The 24,692-nt window shown below is 40.6% G+C and overlaps 1 protein-coding gene and 1 pseudogene across 5 annotated transcripts in view; one reads left to right on the top strand and one right to left on the bottom strand.

Annotated features, from left to right (window-relative positions):
- The window catches only part of ADAM23 (ADAM metallopeptidase domain 23), a 190,915-nt gene that overhangs the window by 20,848 nt on the left and 145,375 nt on the right, over nt 1–24,692 (bottom strand). For all 5 annotated transcript variants that reach the window (XM_084998747.1, XM_084998745.1, XM_084998748.1 and 2 more), the window contains exons 16-24: nt 24,148–24,219; nt 23,186–23,275; nt 21,851–21,931; nt 16,786–16,836; nt 16,016–16,079; nt 13,395–13,500; nt 9,687–9,806; nt 8,066–8,234; nt 4,724–4,835 (exon numbers count right to left, since the gene is read on the bottom strand). In XM_084998747.1, coding sequence (XP_084854873.1) covers nt 4,724–4,835; nt 8,066–8,234; nt 9,687–9,806; nt 13,395–13,500; nt 16,016–16,079; nt 16,786–16,836; nt 21,851–21,931; nt 23,186–23,275; nt 24,148–24,219 — 865 coding nt within the window. The remainder of the gene's footprint in view (nt 1–4,723; nt 4,836–8,065; nt 8,235–9,686; nt 9,807–13,394; nt 13,501–16,015; nt 16,080–16,785; nt 16,837–21,850; nt 21,932–23,185; nt 23,276–24,147; nt 24,220–24,692) is intronic.
- On the top strand, nt 508–956 carry LOC106506337 (small ribosomal subunit protein uS12 pseudogene; annotated as a pseudogene).

Genomic DNA, 24,692 nt, shown 5'->3' with positions numbered 1-24,692 from the left:
GAATCCGACTAGGTTCAACGAGGACACAGGTTCAATCCCTGGCCTTGCTCAGTGGGTTAAGGATCCGGCGTTGCCATGAGCTGTGGTGTAGGTTGCAGATGAGGCTCGTATTCTGTGTTGCTGTGGTTGTGGTGCAGGCCAGCAGCTACAGCTCCGATTGAACCCCTAGCCTGGGAACCTCCATATGCAGACGGTGCAGCCCTAAAAAGACAAAAAAAATTTTTTTAATTAAAAATAAATAAATTAATAAATAAAGTTCAAACGTATTCTACCCTTGCAGGAAAAAAACCAAAATAATTTATTTCAGGGTGTTCAGTGGAAACTGGTTGGGAGAAGAGGACCTGAAAGAGTCTTCTTAGGTAGAAAACATGAATGAAGTCATGTGTGATAGAAAATCTTTTTAAAAAGATACTCATCCACTTGGCTTTTGCCATGATGAGATCTTATTTCTTGTCCTTTAATCATTTTAATTTGGGCCCTTTGGCTCAGGCCCATGGCGCTGGCAGGATGGGCAAGTGTCATGGTCTTCACACTACCAAGAAGCTCTGTAGCCACCGATGGGACCAGAAGTGGCACAATAAACAGTATAAGGAAGCCCACTGGGCACAGCCCTGAAGGCCAACCCTTTTGGAGGTGCTTCTCATGCCAAGGGACTTGTGCTTGAAAAAGCAGGGGTTGAAGCCAAACAGCCAAATGCTGCCATTAGGAAGTATATCAGGGTTCAGCTAATCAAGAATGGCAAAAAACAAAAACAAAAACAAAAAAACATAGCTGTTCTCCCCCATGGTGGTTGTTTGAACTTCATCAAGGAAAATGATGAAGTTTTGCTTGCTGGATGTGGTGGCAAAGACCATCCTGTTGGTGACATTCCTGGAGTCCGTTTTAAGGTGGTCAAAACAGCCAGTATCTCTCTTGTGGCCTTACACAAAGGCAAGAAGGACAGACCAAGATCATAAGTTGTGATGGTGAAAGCAGGCTAGTAATAAGGTTTCATATGCCAAAAAAATTTTTAATTTGGGAGTTGGAGCAAACCATCTAGCATGCTTTCAACAGTGGGTCAACCGTGGACAACTTCGCGAGTGCAGAGTGGCATCCATGGCAACACTTTCACATGTGTTTTTCATCCCTACTCTGATGGAGAGGTTGAGTTTTTATTCTTCCAGGAACTTAGAGTTAAAATGAAAGAAATATCCAAAATGTGCTAGTTCCTTTCTGACTATCTCAAATCAAAGGACAAAGAATCAGAGACGTCACCTTTAGTTTTTTTATCTTGATCCAAAGGGATGCAGTTGGGTATAATTTATCTTTTATGCCCATGTTCATGATTTAAAAGGCAATATTTTCATTTTGCCTCTTCAAATTGCTTCTCCTTAACACAGAAATACATCAAAATTAAATAAAACGCAGTAATTTTTAATCCCTGCTACCTGTGTCTATTCAGAAAAATCTTCATCTACAAATATGACAGGTCAGATCACTGCCGGTGTTGCTCATTATATATGGCAAACGTTTAGGGAGGGTCCAGACACTGAGCTCGGTAAGACAAGTGCCAACCAGACCAATTTAGTCACGAGAAAGAATGTACAGCGTGAAGTTATACAGAAAAACCCTGGTACCTCGCACAACTGCTGAATTTACAGTCAAGGAAGGACTGACAGTTTCAATACCTTGAGTTCATTACCTATTACTCTTTGGCAAGGCAATTCAACGAATGGATACGGATAACCTGAAAATCAGTACTAACATGCACCATTTTACTTCCTTTACATATTCCCAGAGGGAAGGGATGTGATATTTACTAAGTGCCTACTATGTGTAAGGATGTGCTGACTCTTAAATAGCAGCAAAACAATAAATGCTTGCTATCTGGATTTTAAAAATACAGGTCAAGTACATACTGTCTCTTTTACCATCTTTTTTTTTTTTAACCAGAATATCAAAATTAAAATGATAAAATCTATAGCAAAGTGTTTAAATTTTAATTTCTGTTGTTTCCCATTTTCCTAGTGTACTAACAGAGTTGTCTACGGGGGCTGAAAAAAACATAAACAAACCATTAATGATAGCGTTATTATTAAGATGTTCTAAAGTTGCTTGACTTATCTGGAAATCTATAATCTACAACAACAACTGCTCTTCATTTATATCAATTAATGTCTTTTTAAAACATGAATTGAGGAGTTCCCGTCGTGGAGCAGTGGTTAACGAATCCGACTAGGAACCATGAGGTTGCGAGTTCGGTCCCTGCCCTTGCTCAGTGGGTTAAAGATCCGGCGTTGCCGTGAGTGGTGGTGTAGGTCGCAGACGCGGCTCGGATCCCCTGTTGCTGTGGCTCTGGTGTAGGCTGGCAGCTACAGCTCCGATTTGATCCCTAGCCTGGGAATCTCCATATGCTGTGGGAGTGGCCCAAGAAATGGCAAGAAAAAGAGAAAAAAATAAAAATAAAAAATAAAACATGAATTGAGACTATTACAGATTCATGAGGATTTTAACAATTTTAGAACCAATGGGTAGGTTCTCTCCAGTGATTCCTTTGTCCTTCATCAAGAATTAAAAAGAGGAGTTCCCGTCACGGCGCAGTGGTTAACGAATCCGACTAGGAACCATAAGGTTGAGGGTTCGATCCCTGTCCTTGCTCAGTGGGTTAAGGATATGGTGTTGCCGTGAGCTCTAGTGTAGGTTGCAGATGTGGCTTGGATCCCGCGTTGCAGTGGCTCTGGTACAGGCCAGAGGCTACAGCTCTGATCAGACCCTTAGCCTGGGAACGTCCATATGCTGCGGGTGCGGCCCTAGAAAAGGCAAAAAGACAAAAAAAAAAAAAAAGAATTAAAAAAGAAAATATGCAACAGGAAAAAAATATACCAGAATGTTAATATTGATTACTTCTGAGTTACCAGATCAGGAGTCATTTTTATCTTCTCTTTAATCTTTTTTGTATTTTCAAAATTTTCTACAATAAACAAGTATTATTTGAATGAAAAAAGGTTATCTTTAGACAATAATGAAGACTAGCACCAGGTTAAGTGGGGAGAACACAAAACAAAAGGCAACTCTGGGTATTCTCGTCCCTAGAATGTAGTTGTTTATGTCTCTAAATGAGTTTTCTAGGCATGGGGGAGTGAACGAAAAGGTAATAGACAGAGCCAGGCAATGAATAATATCCCCACCACCACCACCTAATGAGAAAGGACCAAGTCTAAGGCACTTCAGCTCTGCTCATCTTTCAGGCATCCTTATCCATCACTTGAGGAAATAGCATCTAGATCTCTAAAAGAATCCCAGACATGCTGTGGATGGAAAATTTGGAAAGAATGAATCTCTCCTTCTCTTGTCAGAGCCTAAATCTTCTCTACATCGAAGTTCTAAAAGTGGATCCGAGAAATTTTCATACCAGTTTTAAAGTAACAAAAGACTAAATGTAAAAGTGGAACTGGTTCCTTTTTAGAAACAGGAGAACAGAAATAGACTGTGAGGGTGTGCTTGTGATTCCTATAGAATTTTAATACCACGGGCATATTAGGCAAATGCATGAAAAGTGTTTTAACGCACCCACTCTTACTGAACATTACACATTCACCCAAATCAGCCTACATCTCTTCAGGAATTGAGGACTAAGGAACTTCATATGCTTTCCAAGTCATAGCTTCCCATATGGACAATACTGAAATTCAGAGAGTTTAAAGGAGCTTTCGGCCAAAACTAAGCAGATCAAAGGACATGATTTCTATATGTATTTTTCCTACCTGCAGGAAAAAAAGCACCATAGCTATTTATAAAATACTGTTAGCAGTACCTTGAAAAAGAAGAACTGGATGTACTGGGCCACTGGTGTACAACATTTGCCCTAGGAATTTTTTGGTTTCTCAGGTACGTTACTCTAGATGCTATAGCAAACCTACTGTAACCGATGACCTTTCTAGATCTTTGAAAATCATGTGAGGGGTTGGGAATGGGAAGAAAACGAGAAAGTGTCTACCATATTTGTGATGACATAGGCTACATTACAATATGATGTAACAGCACGGGCCTGAGATTGGGCGCTTGGGTCCTGGTCCCAGCCCTGCCTCTGGTTCCCTGGGTACCCATAGTAGGTCACCTGACTCCGGGACTGAAGTTCCCATCTGCAAAATGAGAGTGGTTCTTGATGGCCACTGAGACTCTTAATTCTAGAGTTGTAAGTTCTCTCCTTTTGATGGCTGATAAATGAAAGTCCAGATATTTCTTTCTTTTTTTTTTTTTTTTTTTTGGAAGTACTAAAGTTTGGTGAAGATTTCCAATTTCTCCCCAATCAAAAGAAGCATGGAAGACTACAACTTCTATCTGGAAAGACTCAGTATTGAAGAATGACCAGAGTCCCATATCAATGGAAAGAGTTTATCTATACAAATCTGGCATAGCTTAGACAAACTCTAAAATGATTAACATTTGTGATTATAGAAAAAGAAGGAGGTTTAAATGAAAGAAAGGAAACTAGGAGAAAAGAAATCAGTATATTTACTTCTTCCCAATTTCAGTTCTAGACTAAGGGGTAATTCAAACGCTTTTTTTCAATGTCATATATAAGAACCTTTAATTTTGCAGTGGCATGAATTATATATTTTAATGGGAATCACAGATATTCTTATGCGTCTCTTATCAAATCTGCAAAACTGTTATATTGGTGTCATTGGAAGAATAGCAATGAATTCAGTATGCAAGGAACTGAAACCAAAATCACACAAACCCTTGGGTCCTTCGTCCTTGGGAGGGTGAAGGTTCCTAACTGGATCCCGGATACTGCAGTCTGTCCCTGCCCAGGTGAAATCACAGATGCAGGTGGCTTCATTACTACACACCTGTGAAGAACAAAGAACGGAGATGGGGTATTTTCATTACACTTGGTAGAATAATGGTGATAAGTTTAAAAGAGACCTGGGACAGGGCAGAGGTTATAAAAACCATCTGGATTTTTTTTTTTTTTTTTTTTTTTTTTTGTCTTTTTAGGGCTGCGCCCTCAGCACATGGAGGTTCCCAGGCTAGGAGTCGAATCGAAGCTGTAGATGCTGGCCTACGCCACAGCCACAGCAACGCAGGATCTGAGCCGTGTCTGTGACCTATACCACAGTTCACGGCAACACTGGATCCTTAACCCACTGAGTGAGGCCAGGGATCGAACCCAAGTCCTCATGATGCCAACTGGGCTCATTAACCACTGAGCTCCACCAGGAACTCCACCATCTGGAATTTTTAAGTCTCCCATGGTTCTGAATACTAGACAAGGGGAAACGATGTAAGAATCCAATAGTCAAATGATGTTTTTTCAGTTAATTATAGAAAAAACAAGATTAAAAGGAAGACGTTTTAAAATTAAATGTTAATTATTCATGTTGAAATTATTTAAGTACCCAAATGTCTGACAATGTAGTCTTTTCAGATGCAGTTGTTTCTAGAAACATACTTTGAAACATATATGCCTGATTCAAGAAAATAACAGATGCCGGGTTTAAGAGGTATTGTCAGGAGTTCCCATCATGGCTCAGTGGTTAATGAACCCGACCAGTATCCATGAGGATTCGGGTTCGATCCCTGGCCTTGCTCAGTGGGTTAAGGATCCGGCATTGCTGTGAGCTGTGGTGTAGGTCACAGATGCAGCTCGGATCTGGCATTGCTGTGGCTCTGGTGTAGGCCGGCAGCTGTAGCTCTGACTGGACCCCTAGCCTGGGAACCTCCATATTCTGTGGGTATGGCACTAAAAAGACAAAAGACAAGAAAAAAATTAAAAAAATAGAAATAAAGAGGTGCTGTCGGAGAGTAAATACCAGGGAACATAAATCACCAATGCATTGCTTTATCTCAGCATATCCAACACAAAAGTCATTTGGTGGTACTTTCCCAGCCATTTCAGCACCCCTCCAACCTTCCCTGCCTGCCCGTGGGATCACCCCTGTCAGGCAGCCAGGCCGAAGACCCTCCTAGAATGATCTTTGTCCCTCTCTCTTCCTCTGGGGACCATTCTGGAATGGATGCATAATTTAGATGAAATAAATAACCATCCTCAAACTAGAGTAGTTTAAGTCTTCATCCATCCATGAAATACATTCAGAGACAGATTATTTAGACATGATAAAATCGCATTTAAGCCTATTGGTATAAGAAGCTTTTTAATCTGAAATGACATAATATTATGATTACAATTAACAAGGCTGAATTTGACCCTTCTTTAATAAGATGAAAAAGTGGGAGGGGTAGTGGAGAATCATGGACCTTTTTATGCCTTAAGTTTTATAACGACTTTTCAGAGTTGACTACCTGAATGGTCTTCCCGGGGCTTTTACTTTAACAGAGCAATTATTAAACACTTCCTGTGTGCTAGGTACCGACGCTCAGTGCTTTGTGTATTGCATCTCATTTAATCTTCCCCCTAGCACCCTGATGGCTGAGAGGTTAAGTGACTTGTCCAAAGTCACTGGGAGAGCAACAGGCAGAGTCAGGATTGAAACCCAGGATTCTTTCTAGACACAAAGTCAATACTCTTGATAACTAGGCTGCACTGCCTCCCTGTGAGCCTATGATCTCAGTGAAACTTGAAAATATAAATTGTCCTGGCATAAGTGTCTTAGGTCTTTCTACTTTGTTCTACAACATATCACCTGTTTAGCCATCTATATTTTAGATTATTTTTACCTTCATTCTAGCATCTTCCTTCTATATTATTCTGAGTTTCTTCATGTCTCTTTTTTTCCATTTCTGAAGTCTGTATAAATTTTGAAATATCTTTCTTTTACTAAACCCAATTTAAATCATTATCAAAAAGTGCTTCTATCTCATACTAAGTGAAGTAAGTCAGAAAGAGGAAGACAGGAGTTCCCATCGTGGCGCAGTGGTTAACGAATCCGACTAGGAACCATGAGGTTGCGGGTTCGGTCCCTGCCCTTGCTCAGTGGGTTAACGATCCGGCGTTGCCGTGAGCTGTGGTGTAGGTCGCAGACGCGGCTCGGATCCTGCGTTGCTGTGGCTCTGGTGTAGGCTGGCGGCCACAGCTCCGATTCAACCCCTAGCCTGGGAACCTCCATATGCCGCAGGAGCGGCCCAAGAAATAGCAAAAAGACAAAAAAAAAAAAAAAAGAAAGAGGAAGACAAATACCGTAGATATCACTTATATCTGGAATCTAATATACGGCACAAATGAACCTATCTACAAAGAAGAAACAAACTCATGGATGTGGAGAACAGACTTGTGGTTGCCAAGGGGAAGGGGGAGGGAGTGGGATGGACTGGGAGTTTGGGGTTAGTAGATGCAAACTATTGCATTTGGAGTGAATAAGCAATGAGATCTGCTGTATAGCACAGGGAACTGTATCTAGTCACTTGTGATGGAACACGATGGAGGATAATGTGAGAAAAAGAATATATATATATGTATATATATGACTGGGTCACTTTGCTGAAATTGACAGAATATTGTAAATCAACTATAATAAAAATTTTTTTAATTAAAAAAATAAAACATGCTTTTAGATGTTGAACCTAGATTTGCCAAGAAGCAAACATTTTGTTCACAGAATTACAGATGCATGCAGGTGTGAGTAGAGAGGGCATCGTCTCTGTGACTAGCCATGGTCCAAGCAGAACTGTACAGCTTTAAACATGTGAATTGTATCAGTGATCCAGTCCCCAGTCTAGTGTGCTCTTGCACAAATAAATATCAGGATGCCTGATGAGGAGCCAAGAGGGAATTACTGAGAGGGTGTAAATTACTGTGAATGGTACAAAACAGTGTCATTGAATCTATAATTTCTTTAGGAACCATATCAATTTTCTTCCAACTCCTTGGATGCCAGGCTATCTCTAGAGAATGTGGTGAATACACACAGCTAGTGATAAAAGGAACAGCAAAAAATAAAACCATATCAATACATATAGGTATTATTCTTTGCAGATAAGGTTACTAAGGAAATAATCATAGTCAGTGCATAGATATTGACAACAATCACAGAAGCAGAACGGCTGAATTGGGAGTCTAACCACTGTGAACTTGGAAGAGCCAGACAATGAAGATTTGAGCTGGACATTGATGCCTACTTACCCCATGGCCCGAACAGACTTTACCCTTGGAATCAAGTGGGCAGCTGCTCATATTTAGGGCTTGAATTTGTAGGCACTTCCGATCTAAACACATCATAGATGGGCCACATGGTGTTCCATCTTCTACGTAGCCCACATCTGTATCATCATCTAAAACCACGTGAGCACCACTAAAAGGAGAAGGACAGTCACACAACAATTAGCACCACATTTAGAAATTTACAGCCAACACAAATAAGGTTTGCTCTTTAGGAAGTTAAGGACAACCGGAGTTCCCCTCGTGGCACAGCAGAAACGAATCCGACTAGGAACCATGGGGTTGTGAGTTCGATCCCTGGCCTTGCTCAGTGGGTTGAGGATCTGGCATTGCTGTGGCTGTGGAGTAGGCCGGTGACTACAGCTCCGATTAGACCCCTAGCCTGGGAATCTCCAAATGCCATGGGTGTGGCCCTAAAAAGACAACAACAACAACAAAAAAAAAAAAAAAGGAAGATAAGGACAACCTGAATTTGAATAATAACAAATTTATAATTACTAATTAAGTACCTTGCTGGCTATTTTTTAAAATATACTAGTTTAGAATATAACGATATAATTTAACAAGGTTGTTATAGCTAAAGATGTGTGAAAATGTACACATTCAAAGGAAGCTTCTGTGCATCAAAGTAACTAGATTTAAAGACTATAAGTTTGTTCCAGGAAGGATTTTATTGTGTAAGACCATGTTAGGATTGGTTTAGAGCTGTTTAAAAGACAGAAATCAGCAACCATTTGACCAAGATGGCAACATCCAAATTTGTTACCCAACCAAAATGTACTAAATTGTGTTCAAAATTAAGTTTGGATGTTTCAAAATCTTACATTTACTCATATAAGATGAAGGTTTGCTCTTTGGGGAATACTAAGGATAAACATTGTGGACCCAAAGGCAATTCTGTAGCAGGAATCCCCAAAGTGTTTTGGGCAACAACGGTTATCATTTGAATAAGAGCATAGCATCTTAGAATTACACTACTTTAACGAGAACAATATTTACTTAAAATATAATATGACTCCTGGTATTACAAAATAAGCCTCATATCTTCTGTGCCTTGTAGATATGAGGCTTATTTTTTAATACCAGGAGTCATATTTTAAGTAAATATTGTTCTTGTTAAAGATAACTAGATATCAAATGTTTGACTATAGCTATAAATATTTCAGTTTATATTTTCTATGTGTCATTGGGTATTAATTAAGCCACCTTCTAAACCAGACACCTGCTACACAGAATACAGCTCAAATACTTTATTTCTTGTCACCAAAAAAACCCCATGGCATTCAAATAGTGACATATTTCAATGCTCAAAACTTTATTCATGGGTCAAAATGAGTACCATTAAATTCTACTATTAAGATTATCATTACAAGGAATGCCTCACCACTAATAACTGCCATAATTTTTAAACAAATATAATTTGCAAATCAATATATAACTTTGTTTCTTAAATGACTCTCAACATGCAAGGTGATGATCAAATCTAAGTTACTATTTCTCTTATGAAAAACAGAACTATTTCCTTTGATTTTCTACATGTGGGATTCTCATGATTCACTGGTTTTTCCAGCATTTAATGTGTTACCTGCAGTCAATCACCCGGCCTTGGTGGTAGAAGGAAGTTGGGATGATCTCACCCTGAAGTTGACCAATACGTGGAGCTCGAGTGAGATTGGTACAGAGTAAAAATCCGCAGAACACGTCACTGAACATATTTAAAAAAAAAAAATGAACAAGACAGGAGGAATCAAACTGAAAAATATTGAAACTATTCAATTCACGCATATTTTAAAATGGGAAATGCTCTCTTTCCTTGTAAATAAAAACATTTGTTCAGACATGGTTGGTAGGTGAGAATCCCCTCCCTCTTTGCTAACAGAATCACAGTTTGTTTGTGGCAGCAAAGTGCCCACCCCAAGAGACGGTGCATGACTGGTGTCCAAACCCATCATGGCACCCCATTCCCTGCACCCATTTTCCTACCCATACTCCTGGAGCCAAGCGTGGCCCCTGAGTGTTGAGATGTGAGGAAAAGCAAGCTAGAGAGTTGCTGGGGAGAATTTTGTGCTCTGGATGAAAGGTTAGAGCCTGACAAGAAGACATTTTGTTCCCACTCTTGCCTCCTGCCTCTGAATGGGAAGCTGTTGCATTCACCTTGCAATTGCGAATTCACAAACGTAAAGATACAAATTGACCATGCCAAGCATTACAGGGAAGAGGGGGCAGGAATCACCTGGATCCTTGGTGATGTTGTTAAATGACTCACCCACCATGAGGGTACGTACCTAAAGTGTATTAGAGTAAAAAAAAAAATGAACTCCTTAAAAAAACATGCAAAGAACTGAAGTGGAACAACACAAAAAAGGAAATCCGTGTCCAATAAGTGCATGAAAGTGTACTAAATTTAATTTGTAACCAGGAAAATGTAAATGAACGCCACAATAATAGGGCAGTACACACTCAGCAGAATGGACAAAAATAAAATGTTTGATAAAACCAAGTGTGGATGAGAATGCAGTGCAACAAAATTCTCATATACAAATGATCGATGGTAGGATTTACCACTACAACCATTTTAGAAAACAGTGTCATGTCATTTGGTGGCACTGAAAATATACTTCCCCTATGACTTAGCAATTTTTCTTCCAGATAGGTTCTTAGAAAAATGTGTACGAATATGTGCTAAACATGTACCAGAATGTTCCCAGCAGCCGGGTTTCTAACAGCCAGAACATGGAAACAATCTAAATGCTAAATATAGAATGGAGAAGTGAAACATGGTCTATACATATGAAAGAAAATGAAACAAATGAATGTAAACAGTTAGCTATACACACTGGGGAAAACTTTTAAAATGATGAACTTAAGAAGCAAAATGCAAACTCACACATGAAATACGATTCTTTCTATACAGCATATTCAAAACTTTAGGCAAAATGGAAGAATACATTTTTGGGATATGGCCATGTTGTATTTCTTGATCCAGGTAGGGGTTACATGAGATATCACTTCATATTTATTTGGCAAAATATCTATTTGTGTATTAATCACTTTTCTTTTTCTGAATTTCCCAATTTTTAAATTTTATTTATTTATTTATTTTTGGTCTTTTTGTCTTTTAGAGCCACACCTGTTGCATATGGAGGTTCCCAGGCTAGGGGCCCAATCAGAGCTATAGCTGCTGGCCTACACCACAGCCACAGCAACGCCAGATCCTTAACCCACTGAGCGAGGCCAGGGATCGAACCCGTGTCCTATGGATGCTAGTCAGGTTTGCTAACCACTGAGCCACGAAGGGAACTCCCAATTTTTTTAATTAAAAAAACATATGCATTAATTTTCCTTAACTTATTGGTGGTTAGATATTCTATTACTAGATATTCAAATCTATCTTTTACAGTGATTTAATCCAATGCCCCCCAACTTTATGAAGCCACAGAGAAATAAGCAATTTTGTCTATGACATTGACTTAATGAATGAAGCTAATAAAATCCAGAGGCTTCAAACCCCATGAATTTTGACTATTTTAGGCTCCACTTCCTCTCTGGTGCCTCAAGAAGTGAACACCTCAGAACATCTACACCTTACTCAGGAGACATCGGAGGGAAGCTCTGTTATGTTATTTTAGTTTTATTTTAAAGAAGTCAATGATTTATTGCTTCCTAAGGCTTCATCCACCATCAAATACTACACAGAATGGCAAAGTTTCACAAAGTACAACATTAGAGACCACTAACTAGAGAAATAAAACTTCCCTTAAATCCTGGCTCTGCTTCAAAATTGGAGAAGAATTCTCACAGAGAATGGAGGAGCTTTGGCTTCTCACTTAATGGTCCCATAGACCCAAGCCATTGAATTAACCTTAATAAACTGGTAAATTACAGTTTAGTGTTTTTCAACAAATCAAGGGAAAATATTAGCAATGTACCCTGAAAGTGTCTTATTTCCTGAGTAAAGATGCCTCTGATACACACTAACCAGATACCTTTTAGAAGAGGGGGGGAAAAAACCCCTCTAATATAGACAATAGATGTTAAATCAAATGATGTTATGCTAAGTGAAGTCAGTCATACAGTGAGAAACCAACATCAAATGCTTTCACTGAGATGTGGAATCTGAAAAAAGGATGGAATGAACTTCTTTGCAGAACAGATACTGACTCACAGACTTTGAAAAACTTATGGTCTCCAGAGGAGAGAGTTTGGGGAGTGGGGGAATGCGCTAGGGTTGTGGGATGGAAATCCTATAAAATTGGATTGCGATGATCATTGTACAACAATAAATGTAATAAATTCATTGAGTAATAAAAATTTTTTAAATAAAATAAAATTAAAATTAAAATAAATCAAAAGATGTTACATTCAAGAAATAACCAAATATTTATATTATTTCACTTTTTTTTTTTTTTTTTTTTTGGCTTTTCTAGGGCTGCTCCCTCGGCATATGGAGATTCCCAGGCTAGGGGTCTAATCAGAACTATAGCTGCTGGCCTACGCCAGAGCCACAGCAACATGGGATCCGAGCCACGTCTGCGACCTACACCACAGTTCATGGCAATGCCGGATCCTCAACCCACTGAGCAAGGGCAGGGATTGAACCCGCAACCTCATGGTTCCTAGTCGGATTCGTTAACCACTGCACCATGACAGGAACTCCTATATTATTTCACTTTAAATGGTCCCCCAAATATATACAGTCTATATCTTTCATTTGTAGAACTCTGTGTATACTAGTATATTCATAGGCTTTTCTGCTAGCAAAAGTAGAAAATTAAGAGTCACTATTAATTTAAGATACCTTGGCAAAACAAGTTTTAAGCGAAATACACCGTGTGAGCATTTCTCTGAATTTTACAGAAATGGTGTGGGTCTGGGCCATAGAAGAGACTTGTGGTTGCTTGATGGGAGGGGGAGGGAGTGGGAGGGATCGGGAGCTTGGGCTTATCAGACACACCCTAGAATAGATTTACAAGGAGATCCTGCTGAATAGCATTGAGAACTATGTCTAGATACTCATGTTGCAACAGAAGAAAGGGTGGGGGAAAAAACTGTAATTGCAATGTATACATCTAAGGATAACCTGACCCCCTTGCTGTACAGTGGGAAAAAAAAAAAAAACAGTTTCATTCATAGCCATTCGCCTCTAGATATGCTAATGAATTTCTAAAATTCATAATATAAAATTTTAAGTAGTCATTTATTTAAAAATCAGTAACATTTATTTTGTGCTCATTTTGCATTTGGACCAGGGTTTCCAAGTTCATTCATTCTGCCCCCAGAGCTGATCACTCACTGTTTGCTGCACTGGATCCATCGATCTCCGTCTTTTCCACAGTTGCCTTTCTCTGTGCCTTCTGTATTCAGCTTTTCATAGCAGAATTTGTCAGACCCTGAAGCCTCTTTTGGAGATGAGCAAGAAGAGAAATTAATTTTACTTCTTTTTGTTATCGATAACCAGGAGTGTGCCAGTAAATATTTTAACAATAGGTTCTCCCCCCGAAAAAAATTCTTGATTTGTAGCACTTGCCAGTTTCCATGGTGTAAATATCCATGGTGTAATACCTGGCCAATTTCAATCTAAGAATGTGATGTCGACTGGTTTCTAAAATTCCTAAAACTTTAACCAGTGGCTCTTGTAAGCTAATATACGGCAGCTCCAACACACAATTCTTTTTAATTTGGGAGACAAAATCATGGGTTTAAGGGTGCAAGGTAGGGTTAACCATTGGCAGGAATTACTGAAGTGATACACAGAAAACTAATAAACAGTATTTTTTTTCTTTGCTTTTTTTAGGGCTCCATCCATGACATATGGAGGTTCCTAGGCTAGGGGTTGAATCAGAGCTATAGCTGCAGGCCTACACCACAGCCACAGCAACGTGGGATCCAAGCCACGTCTGTGACCTATACCACAGCTGAAGGCAATGCCAGATACTTAACCCACTGAGTGAGGCCAGGGATCGAACCCACATCCTCACTGATACTAGTTGGATTCGTTTCTGCTGCACCTCAACCGCAACTCCATTCTTAATCCTGCTTTCTATTAATATCAGGAGGCAGCATAAAGTCTTAGCTCATTGAGATTTGTTTTCTTTTCCATTATGGTTTATTACATGACACTGAATATAGTTCCCCGTGCTATACAGTAAGACCTCATTGTTTATCCATTCTATACATAAAAGTTTGCATCTGCTAAGCCCCAACTCCCAGTCTATCCCTCCCCACGCCCCCCTCCACTGCCCCCTTGGCAACCACAAGTCTGTTTGTCCCTGTCTGTGTCAGCTCATTGAGATTTTATGTTGGCACTTGGATTTTGATTTTAAACTTTTTAAAAAGGCAAATATGACTCTATTATCTTTCCCTGGTCAAAGACAACTGAAGTAAATCTCCCAGTTAAACAATATTTGCCAAACACTGAAACTACTTGGACATGGATCCGAGTCTCCTTTTTCGTGCTTTCACCCATGGGTTGACCCAGGCTCAGCCAGCAAAGCAGAACCATTTCTCTCTTTTCCATTCTGGCCTCCATGAACTTAAGTTCACTGGCAAGGCCCTGCAAAGGTCAGGCAGAGAATATGTGTACTCACATGCAGAGAATATACTGAGAATCATTGCCATGTACCTGAATCTTTAGCTACCTGCCTGCATCTCAGGAAGTACTTGTTTTTTATTTGTTTGTTTGTTGTTTGTTTTTCTTTCTATGGCCACACCTAAGGCATATGGAAGTTCCTAGGTCAGGGGGTTGAATTGGACCTGAAGCTGCCAGCCATGGCAACACCAGATTCAAGCTGCATCTGTGACCTATGTTGCAGCTTGTGGCAATGCTGGATCCTTAACCCACTGAGCAAGGCCAGGGATCAAACCCATATCCTCACGGAGACTAATGTCGGGTTCTTAACCCGCTGAACCACAACAGGAACTCCTCACAAAGTACCTGTGTTCCTTCACTTCGAACTGAGATGATCAATTTCAGAATTTAAAAACAAGAAACAAAAACAACAAAAAAACCAACTCTGTACTTTCCTGGGGTAAAAGAACAGAAATCTAACACGAGGGGGTGCATATTAAATCCAAGGTACAAAGAAAACCACCCAAGTGGCTGAACAGCAGGCATGGCCACTGTCCTCTACCTGATCTTTGCAAATGGATGGATGTAACATCTCTTCTGTCACAGCCACAAATACTGAAGGATGCTGCTCTGTTCTTTTTTTTTTTTTTTGTCTTTTGTCTTTTTAGGGCCACACCCACAGCATATGGAGGTTCCCAGGCTAGGGGTCTAATTGGAGATGTAGCCACCAGCCTACGCCACAACCACAGCAACTCGGGATCCAAGCTGTGCCTGTGACCTACACCACAGCTCACAGCAACACCAGATCCTTAACCTACTAAGCAAGGCCAGGGATTGAACCTGTGACCTTATGGTTCCTAGTTGGATTCACTTCTGCTGCACCACGATGGGAAATCTCCCCCCTTTGTTTTTCTTCAAGGGTCACACACGCAGCATTTGGAAGGTTCCAGGCTAGGGTCAAATCAAAACTGCAGTCACTGGCCTACACCACAGCCACAGCAACTTGGGATGCCTGCAACCTACACCATAGCTAATAGCAACACAGATCCCCGACCCACTGAGCGAGGCCAGGGATCGAACCCGAATCCTCATGGATACTAGTCGGATTCATTTCCTCTGCGCCACAATGGGAACTCCCTGCCGTTCAGTTCTGATGATAGGTCCCCAACATTAGCAGTTGTTTGCTTAGGTTTTGTGACTAAGATTCACCATCCTCTTCACCCTCTTCTAGATTAAAACAAACAAACAAAAAACATCCCAAGCTATACATCTGTTTCAGTAAGACTGGCAGCGAAGCATGTTAGAGAAACCTGTGTGTGACCAGCAGGCAGGAAAACTGGACCTACTTGTTCCCCAGATGTACTGACACTGGTTATCCCGCGTCTTGCACTCCCCGTTGTAGCAGCGGCCCTGAGGACAGAACACGTATTGTGAGGCACAGAGTCACTTCCATTTTCCCTCAAATTTCACTGCAAATTCTCCTTTTTATTGTTTCAGATAAGACTTTTCTCTTTTTTTCATTCAGCACCCTAATAGTTGCACAGTGAAAAAAAGAATTGTAAACGTCTTAAGAGAAGCATAAGAATGATGGTTAAAATCTAAAGCACTGAACAGACGTCATCGTATGCTCTTTAAATCCAAACTAATCATCTAAATTTTTTAATTTTATGGAATACAAAAGTTGCTACATTTCTTTGGGTGATACCAAAATGATTTTTAACTTCTCTTGCATGTGAATGGTTAGGGTACAACACAACTTCAGGGAAAAAAAAGAAAAGAAAAAAACAGCCACTCTAGAGCAGATTTTTGTACATTCCCCGAATAGTCAGGCTGAAATGAGTAAAAGAGAGCCACAGCTCAACAAATCAGATTCCTAATTCTTCAGCCATTACATTTTCTTCCCTTACCCTCAATCTGGATAGTTTGTCACCAGAGATAAATACAATATAATTAGTATTTTATATCGTACAAATACACTCTAAATTAAAAGACCACTGCAATAATTTACTGTTGTTGGAGTTTTGATCTCCCATCAAAATTATTTACCAAAAAAGCCCCCAAAACCTTGAAAACCAACCTTTTTAAAATCATATTTACAACCTATAGCCCAGCATACCTGATTTTGATTGCATGCATAACCATCTTGCTTATGAAGATTTGGTGGGCACTGAAAAACAGAATCCTTTTCGTTAATGTTCAGCATGTTAAGTACCTTCAGATTACTGCATAATATATTAAAGTGCAATGAAAAACGAAAAAAAAAAAAAAAAAAAGGGGAGTTCCCGTCGTGGCGCGTGGTTAACGAATCCGACTAAGAACCATGAGGTTGCGGGTTCGGTCCCTGAGCTTGCTCAGTGGGTTAATGATCCGGCGTTGCCGTGAGCTGTGGTGTAGGTTGCAGACGCGGCTTGGATCCCGCGTTGCTGTGGCTCTGGCGTAGGCCGGAGACTACAGCTCCGATTGGACCCCTAGCCTGGGAACCTCCATATGCCGCGGGAGCGGCCCAAGAAATAGCAAAAAGACAAAACAAACAAACAAACAAACAAACAAAAAACGTAAGCATGGTTAGCGTATAAGGAAAACATGAATAACCCCTTAAGGAGGTTTCCAAATTTATCCTCCTATCATTGGTAGAAATGGATCAATCAACTGGTCCATGCAGTGGGTGCCTTTTATGTGTTTCTATTTTCCACGAGACCGACTGGAGTAGTAACTTACGTTCCCTTGCCTACAGAGAGAGCTAAAGGGAGATGAGATGAAAGTGGACAAGGGAGGGAACAAATCGGCTTGTTGCGCAGGAGGGGACAAGTTCAGGAACTAATTTACAAGACCTCACTCGGCTCTGCGGAACCATCGCATCTGCCTGTGACACTCACGACACTCACCTCTAGGCCAAGTTACTATCAACGAAATGCCCTGCCCTTCAACTCATGAAATAAGCCCTGTTTCTCCATTACACTTCTGACCTTTTGAACTACAAATTTGTTACGAGAACAATAGTGGTGTGGCAGTTCTTTCTTTTACCGGGTCTATTTGTTAGGTCTTTTGTTTGGTTTTTAAGTACACTTCACAAGTTCCCGCTGTGGCTCAGGAGAAATGAATCTGACTAGTATCCATGAGGACACAGGTTTGATCCCTGACCTTGCTCAGTGGATTAAGGGTCTGGCATTGTTATGAGCTGTGGTGTAGGCCGCAGATGCAGCTCTGATTCAACCCTTTGCCTGGGAACCTCCATATGCTTCAGGTGCGGCTCTAAAAAGACAAAAAAAAAAAAAAAAAGTTCATTCCCCCCCCAATATTACCCTGAATAAATTAAAACTTTTACTCTCTATGCATTCTATTTACCATATTTAAGAAAGCTAAAAAAAGCAAACAAAAAAGAACACCAAAGTTCAAATTCAAGGCTCTGCTACAGTGTTCAAAGCAAAGGTGAAAAGGAAAAAAAAAATGCATGGGAGTGGCATGTGAAGAAGAAACAGAGTCCTCTCTCTGTTTTCACCTTCTCGGTAAATGACAGTCCCAAACCATGGAGTCATCCTGTCGTTTCTCTCTTTTTCTCATACTCTCCTAGCCTGTCAACAAATCCTAGTAGCTCTTCCTTCAAAATAGAATCACCATCTGACCACTTTTCTCCATCCTCATCACCAGCTCTCGCTTGCTTATGTGACAGCCTCCGCCTGCTATGCTTCCTCTCTTGTCTCTTCACAGTCTGTATGGCTACCAGTGTCCCTTTAAAAACCAAGCCACATCATGTCGCCCCTCTGCTCAATGGCTTCCCAATCTACTTAGAGGCTGTCTAAGTCCATCCTGATCTGCCCCCATGCTGCCCCCACCATCGTCCCTCTGACCTCATTCCTACCCTCTACCACAAAGACCTGACTCCACATGAAGGTACTAGCCATGCTGCCATCCCACGGTCTTCATCCTTGCTCTTCTTCCTCCATTTGTCCCCCCAGATTTCGGCCTGGCTTGCTCTCTCACTTTTTTTAGGACTTTGCTCAAATATCAGCATCTCAGAGAAGCCTTCTCTAACCACGGCCTTCAAAACTGGGACCCCTCCCCAATGCCGGTATTCTTGCTTTGCCATCCTCTGTTGGTTCCTTCTTCTCTATAACACTTATCACCAACTAAGGATTCGTATATTTTACGAATGTATTGGTCTATTGTCCCCATCCTCATGTGAGCTGAGTGGGCAGGGATTTTCTGTCCCTGCTGCCTCCTCAGCAAGTAGAACAAAACAGGGCTCAATTACTAGAGAAAAGCTGCTCAATGATTGGGAAAGTAAATAAATGACCCACAAAGATGCAATCAAGTTATTCTAATCTGCAATATCAAGCTGTTCATCGAGGTCACTATGGAAAGATAATAGAACTAATTTAGAATTGCTGAGAAGCATTACTTATGAAGGAACATGTTGAGATTAAATGCTCTGGTTCTACATCTTCTAAAGAACAACTGACTCTCATATAAGCTTTCATTCACCCCAGCTTTCATTCAACCTGATGGTGACTATCCAAAAGTTGTAATTATCAGCACAAGAACTTGGCCTACTGGGCCAGCTGCACAAAAACAGAGATTCCGGTGGCCACTTCCATCCATACAAATCCACTCAAAACACCATTATTATCTTATTAATCAGCCCACATTAATTATTCACTTACACCAAGATAAACACAACCAAAACCGCAAAAGAAATTTTGCTTCGAGAATAGACACATCAGGGTCTAAGATTTTGCCATATTTGACGTTTCCGCTGTTTCAGTAGGAAAAAAACTAGCAGAATTTTTCACTAATTAAAAAAGTTCGGGAGTTCCCGTCGTGGCGCAGTGGTTAATGAATCCGACTAGGAACCATGAGGTTGCGGGTTCGGTCCCTGCCCTTGCTCAGTGGGTTAACGATCTGGCATTGCCTTGAGCTGTGGTGTAGGTTGCAGACGCGGCTCAGATCCCGTGTTGCTGTGGCTCTGGCGTAGGCCGGTGGCTACAGCTCCGATTCAACCCCTAGCCTGGGAACCTCCATATGCCGCGGGAGCGGCCCAAGAAATAGCAACAACAACAACAACAAAAGACAAAAAGACAAAAGACAAAAAAAAAAAAAAAAAAAAAAAAAAAGTTCGTATTGTAAACTGTCATGGCTACACAGAAGATTTCTAATCAATTTTCTTAGTTTAGGTGAATAAAAACCAGTTGCTTATCACTGAAACATTTAACAAGGGAAATTATGGAGTGTCTAATGTTCTCTGGAGACATTTAAAACAGAAGAACTATAAATCTCTGTACTTTATTCTGCCTGTGGGCAGAGCTCTGGATTCAGTCTCTAAATGCCATTTGAGCCCCTAGTTTTATGCTGGGCAGGAAGGTCCAATTGAGGTCGTTTTCACAGTGTGATCGCCTTTAAATGTGCTTAAATTGGAGTTCCCGTCGTGGCTCAGTGGTTAACGAATCTGACTAGGAACCATGAGGTTGCGGGTTCGGTCCCTGCCCTTGCTCAGTGGGTTAACGATCCGGCGTTGCCGTGAGCTGTGGTGTAGGTTGCAGATGCGGCTTGGATCCCGCGTTGCTGTGGCTCTGGCGTAGGCCGGCAGCTACAGCTCCAATTCGACCCCTAGCCTGGGAACCTCCATATGCTGCAGGAGCGGCCCAAGAAATGGCAAAAAGACAAATAAAATAAAATAAAATAAATGTGCTTAAATTGTGGTGTACTTTCATTTTTTATTTTTTATTTTTTGGCCATATCGTCACATGTGGAAGTTCTCAGGCTAGAGACTGAACCTATACCACAGGAGTAACCCCAGCCACAGCAGTGACAATGCTGGATCTTTAACCCCACTGAGACACAAGGGATCTCCTTATGCTCCTATTTTGATGACATATCTTATAGTGCCAACAAAACACATTTCTCACCTCTTTCAAAAATATCTTTTTTTTTTTAACTGCCAAATCTGTGGCATATGGAAGGCAGCTATGCTCACCACTATACCACCAATTATGCACACATCTATGGCATGTGGAAGTTCCCAAGCCAGGGGTTGAACTGAAGATGCAGCTGCAGCCTATACTACAGCCACAGCAACACTGGATCCTTAATCTACTGAGCAAGGCCAGGGATGGAACCAGCATTCTCAGAGAGACAACACTGGGTCCTTAACCCACTGAGCCACAACAGCAACTCCTCAAAAATATCTTTATTACATCATCCAGTATTGTTTGCCCAGGATTTCTTTCAGTGACACAAGTATTATTTACTCTCTTATAAATTGTCAATTTAAAAAGCAGCTCAGGGAGTTCCCACTGTGGCACCGAAGAAAGGAATTTGACTAGTATCCATGAAGATGTGGGTTTGATCTCTAGCCTCGCTCAGTGGGTCAGGGATCTGGCATTGCTGTGGCTGTGGCATAGGCCAGCAGCTGCAACTCTGATTCTACCCTAGCTTGGGAACTTACATATACTGCATGTGCAGCCCTAAAAGCAAAAAATAAAAGAAGAAGAAGAAGAAGAAGACCATGCCAAGTGTGTAGGCCATGAAGCTGGAACTACATCAGTGGAGTGAGATGGAGACAGAGCAGAGGAAGGTGAGTTTCTGTCCCTAATCCCATGTCAACCACAGCAGTGCTATTCAGTCCTTGGTCCTAGCTTTCTACACTGGGCTCTGGTCCAAAATGTTGTTAAAGAAAAGGTTTTGTGGGAGTTTCCTGGTAGCTCAGCAGGTTAAGGAGCTGGTGTTGACACTGCAGCAGCTTAGGTCACTGCTGTGGCTCAGGTTCAATACCTGGCTCAGGAATTTCCACATACCATGAGTGTGGCCAGAAAAAGAAAAAGAAAAAGAAAAAAGGATTTTGCGGCTTTAAAATGTTTGAAAATTGAACTATTAGTGCTTCATCAGTGTGAATGTACTGTTTTAGATATAAGGACCAGGAAAGAAAGTCAATTCATTGGTCTAAATGATATAAAGGGAACACATTATAAAGAGGAAATTTGGAAGAAAAGAGATTTTTTAGGTCTAAAAAACCACAGTAAACATTCCTGAAATAAAAGCATGGTGGAAAGCTAGAAATTACTAGAAAACAAAGCAAAACAAGACACAAAAGAACCAAATCACATTCACACACGCAATCCAAACTGAAAGCTTTAAAATACGTATTTGCAAGTAAGATGCATTACCTAAAACTCAGTTTGCCTCACCTGGCCAGAGTCTCCAGTACAATATTCGGTAATATCACATCCATTCACAGCATCCCGACATTCATACCCACGTGGCTGAAACTGTAAATCAAAACTCAGTGTTAGGAACAGGTAGCAATTAACATTTCAGAAAGTTAGCATTCTGATATTCGGCAACAATCATGGCACCCTTTTGTAGCCACCGCCAAATTCTTTTTACGAATTAGCAAGATGGTTCCAGAAGGGAGACAATACCAAAGTCCCACTCTCTGTAGTAAATATGTATCATTAACCAAGGCATGAGATGTTCAGATTCCCAAATCCACTATCTCAGAGTATTCTTTTTGGAGAACAATGCAATAGCCAGCATGCAAAGGAGAAATACTGGTGCGGCTTAAGACAAAAGAGCAAAACACTAAAACATTTGGGATCTCTCGGAAGACTAATGGACACACCCAACCTGCACCAATCTAGCTATTCACTTGGCGATTAGTCTTGCTTTGGCTAAATATACACAATCAGATTTCAAGGAATTCATGTGACATCCCCCTTCAGCGACGCCAATGACTGCTTCATAAATACAATGCATTTTTGTGTGTCAAGAAATTTATCATCTGGTTGGGGACATAAGGCAAGTACAAACTAAGCTAGATTCTCCTACAATACCCTACGCATAATACCCCTTTGGTACCGAATAAAATAAAAATCACATCATGTTGTGTTTATAAAGAATATTAGAGATTTCATAGGTGAGAAAAAAGGAAGGTTTTTAAAAAATGACTTTTCAAAAATTAACCAGAGGTCTCTAAAGATGGAAGTAACTAGGTATCCACACATACATGAGTTATGAATATACACTGACGAACACACATACACATAACTATCTTCCTTATCTCCCTTTCTTGCCTTTACGAGGTTATTTTAAAAGTCAAATGTGAACATATGAGCACCAGGTTTTATGCTCAGGATCCAAAAAAAATGAGGGTGAATTTTAAAGAAAAATGTTATAAATAGGGCATATTATGAAAAAGATCACAGGGATTGTCCCTTTTCTATTCAATTATTCAATTTGGTTTTCACTGTGTTAGGCAATTCTCAATGTTTATTTTGGAAGGATTATAGGTAGATTTTCTTAGGGAGGCATTGGAAAATGGGACGGTCTGTAGCGAACCATGTAAAGATAATTGTAACACGCAATATTTGGGTAGATTGATCCCATAAAACTGCCAGGCTAATATGCACAATGTCGATCAACAAATTTTGTGACAAGTTAAACAAATGCTTAATGTACCCACTGCAATATGTGGCGCATACGTCAGTCAAGGAAAAGAAAGATGAAACTGTCAGAGAACTCACAAGACATGAGGTACTATTACAGCAGGGCCCGTCGCTGCAATGGGCACCGTTGGAGAGAGAGCATTTCTTGCAGCACAGTCCGTAGCATTCCTACAGAAGACACGTCAGTGAGTACGTGAGGAGACCTGCCCACTGGTCATGGAACACTCTCCACACGTGACTCAGGCAAAATCCACATGAGGAGATTTACAGAATGGGGACCAAGTATTTTAGGAAAGAATGAATCACTTTAAGCAATCATAGATTCCTTCCTGCTACGCTTCTCAGCAAAGTATGATCTTCTCTGAAAGGGCTTCTCTACCCAAAAGGAAGCTTATTTTTTAGTAGGCACCCTCCCCTTGGTTAGCTCTATTATATTCCTTTTCTTTTTTAAGGCTGCACCTATTGCATATAGAAGTTCCCAGGCTAGGGGTCAAATCAGAGCTGCAGCTGCCAGCTTATGCCGCACACAGCCACAGCAACATTGGATCTGAGGCTTGTCTGTGATCTACTCCCCAGCTTGCAGCAGCACCAGATCTTTACCCTACTGAGGGAGGCCAGGGATTGAACCTCCATTCTCACAAAGACAATATCAGATCCTTAACCCACTGTGCCACAAGGGGAACTCCAGCTCTATTATATTCTTAATAGTCAATCTAGTTTTCCAAAACCAAGAATAGGTATACAATCCAGAAAGAATTTTCACTATTTAGTAAAAACCTGTCTGAGATGAATATGACCTCCAAATATTTAAGAAAGAGGGAATCTGATTAGAAGACTCCATTAGGTTTTTTTTCAGATGAGGCCATCAGAACATGATTAATTCTAATGTGCCTGCGTGAGGATTAAGCATTGATGAGAGAGCTCAGAAGTAAAGGCAGTAAGCCCACAATGTATGAGAGCGCAGGCTTCTCACTAATGCTGTTTTGGTTTGCTCTGGGTAGGAGTTGTGCTGAAGGTGGAAAAAGATCTCCTATACCTACCACATGGATACCGCAATCGCATTCCTCCCCAGCCTCCACATAGCCGTTTCCACATTCTGTGGGCTCAAACAGCTGAAAGAGATTAGAAAGATAAAGGGAAAACATTTAAATTCATCACAGAAAATCAGCACATCCATCAGGCTACATACATGGCCCTATCATCAGCTATCGTGTCATATCCTCTGATCTGTTGTTATGGCATCTTACAAATACGTCTGTGTTTGAAACGCTGTTCACTTATCAATAACATTTCTAAAAACACATTCTCAGTGGGGTAATATCTCTTGGAGGATTCGCTGCATTTGGGCTCCAGAGATGACCTCTACCATTAGTGTTACTTTTTATAGAGATGAGCTGTCAAGCAGAATAGATCACTTCTCATATTTGCTAATGGAGCTGAAATGCATTGCTAATAGGACTCGCAGATACCTAATTTACTGACTTATATCCAGGCAGCTGAGAAGATATAAAAACTGTCAAAAAGATAAACATGCTTCAATCACTGCTAAATGTGAAATATACCATCAAGTAAATGCAAATAAACT

Source organism: Sus scrofa, chromosome 15 (genome assembly GCF_054392235.1).
Source record: "Sus scrofa isolate SSC_HxYL_T2T_F1_AM1 chromosome 15, Sscrofa_HxYL_maternal_Yorkshire_Landrace_v2.0, whole genome shotgun sequence".
Taxonomy (NCBI): Eukaryota; Metazoa; Chordata; class Mammalia; order Artiodactyla; family Suidae; genus Sus; species Sus scrofa.
Note: the sequence above shows the minus strand (reverse complement) of the source record. Positions and strands in the feature narration are given on the sequence as shown.